This window comes from Octopus bimaculoides, chromosome 25 (genome assembly GCF_001194135.2).
Source record: "Octopus bimaculoides isolate UCB-OBI-ISO-001 chromosome 25, ASM119413v2, whole genome shotgun sequence".
Taxonomy (NCBI): Eukaryota; Metazoa; Mollusca; class Cephalopoda; order Octopoda; family Octopodidae; genus Octopus; species Octopus bimaculoides.
In genome coordinates this window covers 15,272,398-15,283,343 of record NC_069005.1, presented here as the reverse complement: position 1 = coordinate 15,283,343, position 10,946 = coordinate 15,272,398, and the positions used below count along the sequence as shown (strand labels likewise).

Genomic DNA, 10,946 nt, shown 5'->3' with positions numbered 1-10,946 from the left:
TGTGTGTGTGTGTGTGTGTGTGTGTGTGTGTAAAATCATTCATCAACATCATCATATAATATCTGTGTTCTGTTCCATGCTGGTAGGAGTTGGATGGTTTGACAGGAAGCAATGGGTCTAAGAACTGCATTGTATTCCAGTCTCTGTTTCACATGGTTTCTATGGCTGGAGGCCCTTCCTAATGTCAAATACTTTATAGCATATACTGAATGTGTTTTTCATGCTACAACCATTCATATCTATAGGAATATTAAATCAACCACCAACAGTACAAATGAGAACATGTAGTCTTAGTTTTTTTTTTTATTATATTCTAATTGATTTATAGGAAAATTGCATCAATCTTCAGTACTTCCCTGGTATTTATTTTCTTGATCTCATCAAAATAATAAAAGACAAGGCTAACTTTTGCGGGATCTGAACTCAGAATGTAAATTTAAAAAATGGTAAAGTTCCTTTCCAAGTGATATAGACTCATAGAGTCGGTTCCCCAGTTTCTATGGTATATATATTCCTCACCTGGACAGGATGCCAGTCTATTGTAGGATTACTCATTTTTGCCAGCTGAGTGGACTGGAGCAGGAATCAAAACCCTGATCTTACACTCATGAGTCCAACACCTTAACCACTAAGCCATGTGCCTCCAGAATGTAAAGGGTCATAACTAAATGCTTAAAATTTTTTTTGTCCAACACTCTAACAACTCTACCAAACCATACTTTGGTAATAAACAAAAGTGACAACTGACTGACCTGGTAGTATTTGATTTCGTGGCTAACAAACACACCCGTCTCAGAGGGACAGTGTAATGTATCAATGCCCAACAGTCCAAACACCTTATTCTTCTTGTTTTTCAGTGGTATCAGTAAGAGTGAGCCATTATTTGTCTAGAAATAAAACAGGAACGGAGACATTAAGACTGTTTCTTTCATTGTGGTTAATATATAATGCCCCAGTTCAGCCCTGAAAAAGAAGAGAACTTTTATCAGAGATGCTCCAACCAACACCGTTCCATTATGGTTTCAACAGTAATATATGCAGGTCTACATTATATGTAGTCCTTTTAGTCTTTTACTTGTTTCAGTCATTTGACTCCGGCCATGCTGGAGCACTGCCCTAAAGGGTTTTAGTCGAACAAATCAACTCCAGGACTTATTCTTTGTAAGCCTAGTACTTATTCTATTGGTCTCTTTTGCCAAATGGCTAAGTTACAAAGACGTAAATATTAGCTCATCAACATGCTCAAGCAGAATATAGAAGCTTGGTTAATAACATAGAGATTAAGGTATTATCAACGCATAGAACTGACACAACACTTAGACAGATTACAGAGGCCATACACATAGTAATAAACATACTGAGCCTCAACAGAAAACAAATGGAACAATAACACCCACCACCACCACACAACATGGTGACTAAAGGCAGAAAGGAGAAAAAAAGACACTGGTACAAACAGTGTAATATACACACAAAAGACAGATATGCACACACCTATGATAAATATAAGAAATAGAGATAAATAAACAAAAAAATAAAACTATATAAAGGGCATGGATACAAACAGTAACCAAACCCATATACACAGACAAAATACACATAGAGTAACTTCACAAATGGCCACAACAACAACAACAATGATGACAACAACAACGATGATAACAACATGAATGGACACACAAACATAGAAAGATACAAAAGCAATACCAAAAGGGTCAAGAACAGCAGCAGCAGCAACAGAAGAGAAAATGTAGGTGAGGGGAGGGTGAAAGTACCACCAAGAACAATGGCGATAACAATAACAACAATATAAAGGCCACGGATATAAACAGTGTAGTGGGAAAGGCCATATATACGCACATAAGCACAAGTGAAACACAGACATGTGTATGCACATGCATGTGCACACACACACACACACACACACACACACAGAGTCACACAGATGCAAATGCATGCACAGATAAGGATACACATCACAGTAGGACAGAATTGATTAAGTGGAGCAGAAGGATACACAAGGACAGAAGATGTTGCTGAAGAGGTCACAAATGTCTGATGAAACATTTCCAGACAATGGACATAAAATAAGAACAGTAATAAATGAGTGAAAAACGAATATATAGTGTGTGTGTTTATTTGGCAAAATAAAAAAAAATGACCGTCCCAAAATCTTAATATATAAAATCCATTCTGTCTGTCTGTTTGTTTGTGCGCTTATAACTCGAGTATTGTTCATCCGATCACGCTGAAATTTTAAACATGGATACATGAGAGAGTGAGGCGTTCTGTAATCTAAAAAGATTTTCAAAGTCATTAGTTTCAAAGTGAGAATCGCTATTTTTATAATCTTTATGTCCTGTTTGTTCCGCCATTAAAACAACCAGTTGCAAATAACAGCTAACCTTTGGCTGGTATTTGAACCCCGTTGTGTCCACTACTCTGATTGGTTGGTCCTGGCGCAATTTGTCTCTTACTCTGTCGTGCCAATATGCAGTGTATAACCAATCAGAGCCCCTAAATAAGATCATGTGAAACAGCCTGTTCACAATCCAATTTGAGCCTACAGTTATTTATAAAAACCCAGCTTCACCTCGTCTCGAAGTCTTTGATTCTAGACCTTTTAAAGTCTAGCCAATGACCACACAAGACACAGCCAATTCCAGGGACAATGTCAGACAACAACACCCATCCAACAGCAACACGACCAGGCTTCAACACAGCTCTGTTCATGAATTACTTCACCAGGGCTCAACCACAAATATACAACCTGCGAGCCAGACAACACCTGTCCAACAGCATTATGGCAATCTTTTTCTTCATTGCTACCATCTTCTTAATGACGTCAATGACAGCTCTACATACACAACTCAACCAGCAACACTGCACAGGTTCTAACATAGCACTGTTCATGAATTACTTCACCATGGTTAACAGCAAAGAACTCCTATACAAGTGACCCAGGCAGCAGCATTACAGCCACAACTTTGTATGACACATACCACACCGGCTCTGCATCAATGCTGCAAACTTCTCGATACAGTATTTCAGTCACTATGTACAATTGACTAAACATTCATCTAACTTCTCATTATAGATTCTCTCACTGTTTTCTTCCTCATTACTATTCTTATATGTACTTAATGCACTCATCCAGGTCTACACACATATACACTTTGTTCTCATAACGGCCTGTCTATTATTCTGTATACATGGCACATGCACAGACACATGTTAACATCAATAAATCTCTTAAACCTTCTACTCAGTTGTGTCTCTCTCTCTATCCAACTGACACATTATATGTTTTATTTTAGCCTTCTGAACAGAGTCATTATTAGATGGTTTCACCACGCTTCACCTCGACCATCTATAATCTCATTGTTTCTTTATATCTGGCATCTTGGATATGAAACATCATAACAAAATTAGTGCTGTAGAGATAACCTTAACAAAAGACATTAAATGATGACAATGATGATGATGAAATCATTATTGATTTCATCACGGTTCACTGTTACTAGATTACAGGGGATAAATGTGGTATAAGGGATGCATATTTTATTGCTCAGTGCTGAGATTGACTTCTTTGCTGCTGTGAGTAAACCCTACCAACAGTATCCATCTTTGACTCACAAGCATGAGGAAACTAGATAGGCCAAATGAAGGAAATGACAAGAAACTCTTACATAATTACCTCGTCAGTATTCCAGAAGTAAATCTTACCATGACTTTTTACTTTGGGTACATGTATAGGCACACCTTTATCAATACACATGAAGCTAGAAGGAAGAACAACAAAGAAAGTAAGTAAATTTAGTAAACAAAATAAGGCAGCAAAACTGGCAGAATTGTTAGTAAAATGCTTAGTGACATTTCATTCATCTTTGCGTTCTAAGTTCAAATTCTGTTAAGATCAACTTTGCTGTTTATCCTCTCAGAGTTGATAAAATATATACCAGTTGATCAGTGGGGGGTTGATGTGACTGACTTACCCCACTCCTGAAATTGCTGGCCTTGTGCCAAAATTGTAAATAAATATAAGGAAACTAAGACAACAAGCTGGCAGAATCACTAGTATGCTAGATAAAAATGTTTAGTGGCATGTCTTCTGTCCTTATGTTCTAAGTTCAAATTGTGCCAAGGTCAGCTTAGCCTTTCATCCCTTTGGGGTCGATAAAATGAGAAACAGTCGAGCACTGGGGTTTGAAGTAATCAGCCTACCTCCTCTCCTGAAATTGCTGGCCTTGCGCCAACGTTTGAAATCAGTATTAGTAAACAAAGTCATTATTTTACTAAAGTGTGGAAAATATATTCTCTCTCTTTTTCCTTCATATCTTTTACATGTTTCCATCACTAGACTGCAGCCATACTAGGGCACTGCCTTGAAGAAGTTTTAGTTGAATGAATCAACCCCAGTGATTAATATTTTTCCAAAGCCTGGTATTTATTCTATTGGTCTCTAAATTACAGGGATGTAAGCACACTAGTGTTGGAGGACAAACACAGGCACAAAGACACACACACACACACACACACACACACACAACAGGTTTCTTTCCATTTCCATCAACCAAATCCACTCACAAGGCTTTGGTTAGTTCAATGCTATAGTAAAAGACATTTGTCAATATATATATATATGTGTGTATGTGTGTGTGTGTGTGTGTGTGTAAGCAGAGTTAGTGGTTGTAATAACTGTCTAAGTGATAATAGTATCCCTTCTTACTATCAGTATCAATTATCTATGCTATCCCTGGGCATGGGTGTATGCAGGTAGACTATGCTCATAGGGTACAGGTAACAACAGAAGAAACAAAAAGTTTATCAGGAATCAAATTTAAATAATCAGAAAATGGAGAAAACTTTTGATTAACAAACAAACAAATTGACCAACATTGGTTGATTATTTTTTAATACAAAATATGACATAACATTTCTTACGACCGTTTCCACTGACGATGTTTGTCAGTGTGTACGAAAGAAATTCATAGCACATTCAATCTTCACAGCACATTCAATCTAGTACATGGAGTTTCGTCAGAGTGAATACAAATGCATAAAATAAAATAAACGAAGGGGAGAGGGAAGAGGAAAGAACAGGGCCCCAAGATGTGACCAGAAGGCTCAATATATGAAAATCATACCATCTTCTGGTGTGGAGCTTGAAGTCAATAGGCAAAAGAGTGAACTAGCAGTGATCTAAGAGAATATCTATGGGTTATTTCTATATAAGGGGGAACCAGGGTGTATAAATAGTAGTGAAATGAAGCTAGTACTAAAATAAGACAGGAATTACCAATATATCTAGAAAAAGAATAGTACTTATGATATCGTGAATAGGGCTAATTAATATTTATCCAAAACAAAAACCGTAGAGTTCTTATAATGGTGTTCTGAGTGAAATATTCTAGAGACCACCACCTGTTGTCAGTAATGGAATTGACCAAAGTCCGTCCAGCTCAACAATTGGTCAATTATATTTAAACCAAGGGCAAAGTTAAGACCGTTACAGGGGTATACATAAATAAAGAAGAAAACGAATCAGTAAATAAAGGATGCAAGAGAGAAGATTGTGACGGTGTTGGTGTGTTTACATCCACAGAGCTAAGTAGTTTGGCAAAAGAAACCAATAGAATCAGTACCGGGCTTTAAAAAAAGCAGACTCAAATTCTTTGAGGTGGTGCCCCAGCATGGCCACAGTCAAATGACTGAAACGAGTGAAGGATATACATGTGTGTGTGTGGAGGGGTGTATCTTTGTATCCCCCACCCCTCAAGCATCTGGACAACCGGAGCTGGTCTGTTTATGCACCACTCCTGAAAGAAAGTGACCAATAGAACAAATACTAAACTTTAAAATAAAGTACTGGGGGCGATCTGTTCGACCAAACCCTTTAAGGTGGTGCCCCAGCATGGTCGCTGTCCAATGACTGAAACAAGTAAAAAAAAAGCTAAAAGAAAGTTACATTCCCCAAGTGACAGTAAAGTTTAACGAGTCTAAGCATTCTAATGATGAAAGTTCGTTGAGAATTGTCTCCCTTACACTGCTAATTATTTCTTAAAACCGATACGGTACTTGGTTCTCAGCCAGGGTCTATATAAGCCCTGAAGGTCCATATACGATTTTCAGGGGTCCACACAACAAAATAGTAAATTCGGAATCCACCCTAGTATCTTAAAGGCCTTTGAAAATGTTTTTTCTGCTTTAGATGTATGTATTGGTTTCTTTCTCTAATGTTTCACCTTCTGCAAGTTAATGTATGAACAACAAAATGGGAATTTTGAAAGAAGTTTCTATAAAACTAGTTTTTAAACATCAGGTGGTTGGGGAAGGCGGCGTCCACCTGAATAAAGTTGTAATCAAAAGGATCCATAGATAACAAAAATGGTTGAGAATCCCTACCTTACAGCATCAACAATACATTTTAATCATTCAAAACCACACAAAAACTCAACTTCATTGCAGTGGAACCACACCAGTGAACAGGTCACGGTTGATGTGGCAGACATTTTAACATTATTCTTTTATTTGTTTCAGTCATTTGACTGTGGCCATGCTGGAGCACTGCCTTAAAGGGGTTTTTTTAGCCAAAGAAATTGACCCCAGGACTTATTTCTTAACATTAGTACTTATTCTATCAGTTTCTTTAGCTAAGCTTCTAAGTTACAGGGGTGTAAAAACACCAACACCAGGTGGGGTGGAGGGTATACACACACACACACACATACATACATACATACATACATATATATATATATATATATATATATATATATATATATATATACAACAGACTTCCTTCAGTTTCCATCTTCCAAATCCACTCACAAGGCTTTGATCAACCCCAGGCTATAGTAGAAAACACTTGCACAAGGTGCCATGCATTGGGACTGAACCCATGTGGTTGGGAAGCACACAGCTGCACTTGTATATAATAGATGTTTATGAGATTTAACTAATACTTGGCTTCCATTTTGTACCTGACACACAATCTCAGGTCAAATCACTTGCTAGACAAACATCTTTGATACTTCTCAATAATTTCCGTTAACAGACAATAGGACTCGTCAGTTCTACAGTTTAACCCTCCCCCACTACTAACTTGGTCACCTAGATAGCAGAAGCTATCAACTAAGTCTAGTTTTTCTCCCTGGAATGTGGCCAAAGTTGTTTTCTGCACATTTTCAGTGTTTATTGCTCCTGAACATCTGCCACATACAAAAACTAACTTCCTAGTTAACCTTCCTTTGATATTGCTGCACCTCTTATGTGTCCATAGCTTGCACTGTGTACATCTTATAGAGTTTCTACCTACACCTTTTCTATAGATTGAGCAGGGCCATCTACCCGAAGGGGGTTTGTGTTTTATCTACCTTCCTACTTATTAGGACTTTGGTTTTAGCTAGGTTGACTCTAAGGCCCTTCGATTCTAGTCCCTGCTTCCACACCTGAAACTTCTCCTCTAGTTCTGATAGTGACTCAGCAATTAGTGCATGGTCATCAGCATAGAGGAGCTCCCAGGGGCATTCTGTCTTGAATTCCTCTGTTATGGCCTGGAAGACTATGATAAATAGGAGTGGGCTGAGGACTGAACTTTGGTGGACTCCTACCTCTACCCGGAATTCTTCACTGTACTTATTGCCAACTTTACTGACAGCGTCACTGTACATGGCTCGCACAGCTCTCACTAACCATTCTTCTATCCCTAGTTTCCTCATTGACCACCAGATAAGGGATCGGGAGACCCTATCAAAGGCTCTCTCCACGTCAACAAAAGCCAGGTACAGAGGTTTATCTTTGGCTAGGTATTTCTCCTGAAGCTGTCTTACCAGAAATATAGCATCAGTGGTGCTTTTCCCTGGCACAAACCCAAACTGCATCTCATCTAACTAACTCTCTCCCTAATTAGTTGGGCTATGACCCTCTCCGTGATTTTCATTACCTGATCTAACAACTTGATACCTCTGTAATTATTTGTATCTAAAGTGTCACCTTTACCTTTGTAGCAGTTGACTATGGTGCTGCTACACCAGTCATTGGGTATGACTCCTTCATGTATCACCTGATTAACAATATGGGTGACTAGGCTATAGCCGACACTGCCAGATATTTTGAGCATCTCTGCATTGATCCCTGATGGACCGGGGGCTTTCCCTGTCTTCATATTCTTAATTGCTTTATCTACCATGGTACTGTCAACTCAAATAGCTGGTCCCTCTGTTGGGTCGACATTCAGCAGACTCTCTTTCTTCCATTCATTCTCTTTATTGAGCAACCTTTCGTAGTGGCATCTCCAAACCTCTATCTTTACTGCCTCGTTTAGTGCAAGTGTACCATCATCCATGCGAACACATTTCTCTCCTACAACATCACTATTCTCTCTCCTACACTGTCTTGCAACACGAAATACCTCAAGTCTTTGGTCCTCATGGTGCAGAACATTGGCAAATTTTTTCTTATCTGCTTCCCCTCTGGCTAAATAAACCTGTCTCCTAGCTTCCCTTCTGGCAGTCTGATACAATTCCCTGCTACCACCGTTCTTCCAGTCCTTCCAAGCCTGTTTCTTTTGTCTAATAGCCCTGTCAACAACATTATTCCACCACTACGTTATTTTGGGTCGAGAGGGGACTTTGCACCATCCACAGATCTGGTCAGTGTCCCTTAGCAGGTTGTCCCGTAGAAACCTCCAGTTGTCTTCTACACCGTGTGAAGCTATATCCCCTACTATTTTGTCAAAGGCTTCGAGTAATAAGTCTCTAAATCTCTGTCAATTCACAGAATCTTTGAGCTTCCAGACCCTTCTCCTGCATGCTGAAATAAACTTAGGGATAGTAACTTGCCTTATGAACTGACATGGGCCATAATTGCAAGGGCTCCTCCATATGGTAATGGTTCTGATTGGTGTATATTGTGTGTAAGGGAATCATATTTAATCCTTAAATTATATAAGGCTAGTATGTTAAATAAGTTTTCAGACACGATCCCCACCTGTAACCATAGATTTCATTCTACATTTCTAAAAACCTATAGAATTAGATCTACAAGGGAACTGAATTAGAATAATGGTTGTAGATATAATTGTGATTCCCAAATATTTGGATTCTTCCACTCATAGCAAACATGGGATCATTTGCATACAAGCTGTGAAACACTTTATTAGGAATTCTTGATTCTGCTAGATTATTAGTACAATAGTATTTACCAGAGAGGACATCATCCTGATGATGGGGAGATTGCATATACAAAGTATTTACTTTTTAACCATGACTGGTAATGTACCCCTGAAACAGCCATAGATGGAACGCCCTCCTATTTTTGGATCCTGTTTTATTTGTTTTTCTTAACCTGATTTCTAGCGTTATTTCTATCTTATATCCTAGGTGTATATGTGATTTTTAGACAATTTAGGCAGTTTGCCATTTTAAAGGTTGACATTTTTATTTATCAACCTCTCATTCGTTTTGCACCTCTTATATTTATCGTGTATAACTCCTTACATGTGAATTTTATTTATATGTAATTTTATATGTATTTTTATATATTTTTATATTTCTTCTATATTTTTATGTATGTTTGGTTTTATTCATTATTCCCTTGGAGAATCTTTATGGCTATACATGCATGATTTATGTTGATGTGCATAAATATATATCATTCAACTACTTTGATTGAATGTTTCCATTTATGCATTTGGAAATCTGTTTGGCTGCCTATGATTTGTATTTTCAATCTTCTCAATGTATTTTTTTTGCATTGGCTCTCTATGAGCACTCTGTAAATAGCCCATACTTTTAAAAACATACTTAATATTATACATACACACACACACACACACACACACACACACACATGTATATGACAGGCTTCTTTCAGTTTCCATCAACCAAATTCACTCACAGACTATAATAGAAGACACTTTCCTAAGTGCTATGCAATGGAACTGAGCCCAGAACCATGTGAATGGGAAGTAAGTTTCTTACCACACAGTTAAGCCTGCACCTGTTGGAAAAAATTTTAAAATGGAAGTATTTGGTCATATAACTTTTGCACTTTATTCCTACATTAAACTGAGTTTTAGAAATTGGAAAAAATTCTCAACAATTTCTCACATAAAATTATGACAGAAGACTTTAATATTTAAATATTAGTTTTGATCGAAGAATTCAAGAATTGGTATGAGAAGTGTTAAGCGGTAGAGAATTCATGTCACTGGGCAGCAAGGAACTAAATAACAAAAATTCACAGTTATTACCTGATGCAGTTCATATTCCGTCGGAGAATTTTATTCTCAAGATATTCAGCTTGTTCTGCAGATGTTGCAACATATTTCAAGAACGTCTCCTCAACAGGTTCTTCACAAGTCAATAATGCAATATAAGAACTGACTTTCTTACCACCGCCATGCACTTCAGCATCCTTCAACAGCAAATTAAACAACCAAGAGTTTTGTAACATGGTGTCTCATAAACGTTTTCTCATCCACCTCTCTCTATCTCTCTCTCTCTCTCTTTCTCTCTCTCTCTCTCTCTCTCTCTCTATATATATATATATATATATATATATATATATATATGACTGACTGACTGACTGGCATTTCATTGCTTATGATGACAAAGGATGTAGTTGATCCGATCAACAGAACAGCCTGCTCAAGAAAATAACGTGCAAGTGGCTGAGCACTCCACAGGCACGTGTACCCTTAACGTAGTTCTCAGGGAGATTCAGCATGATACTGAATGTGACAAGGCTGACCCTTTGAAATACGGGTCCTCATTTTTGCCAGCTGAGTGGACTGGAACAGTGTGAAATAAAATATCTTGCTCAGGGACACAACGCGTCACTGAGAATTGAACTCACGACCTTGAGCCAAATACCCTAACCACATAAGCCTTCACCTGTATGTGTGTATATATATATATATATATATATATATATATATATAT

General features: G+C 37.8%; 1 protein-coding gene across 1 annotated transcript in view; it reads right to left on the bottom strand.

The window, feature by feature from the left end:
* Positions 1-10,946, bottom strand: part of LOC106877388 (EF-hand calcium-binding domain-containing protein 5) — a 207,420-nt gene that overhangs the window by 30,653 nt on the left and 165,821 nt on the right. The window contains exons 16-18 of the mRNA XM_052976829.1: positions 10,256-10,419; positions 3,698-3,782; positions 753-887 (exon numbers count right to left, since the gene is read on the bottom strand). Coding sequence (XP_052832789.1) covers positions 753-887; positions 3,698-3,782; positions 10,256-10,419 — 384 coding nt within the window. The remainder of the gene's footprint in view (positions 1-752; positions 888-3,697; positions 3,783-10,255; positions 10,420-10,946) is intronic.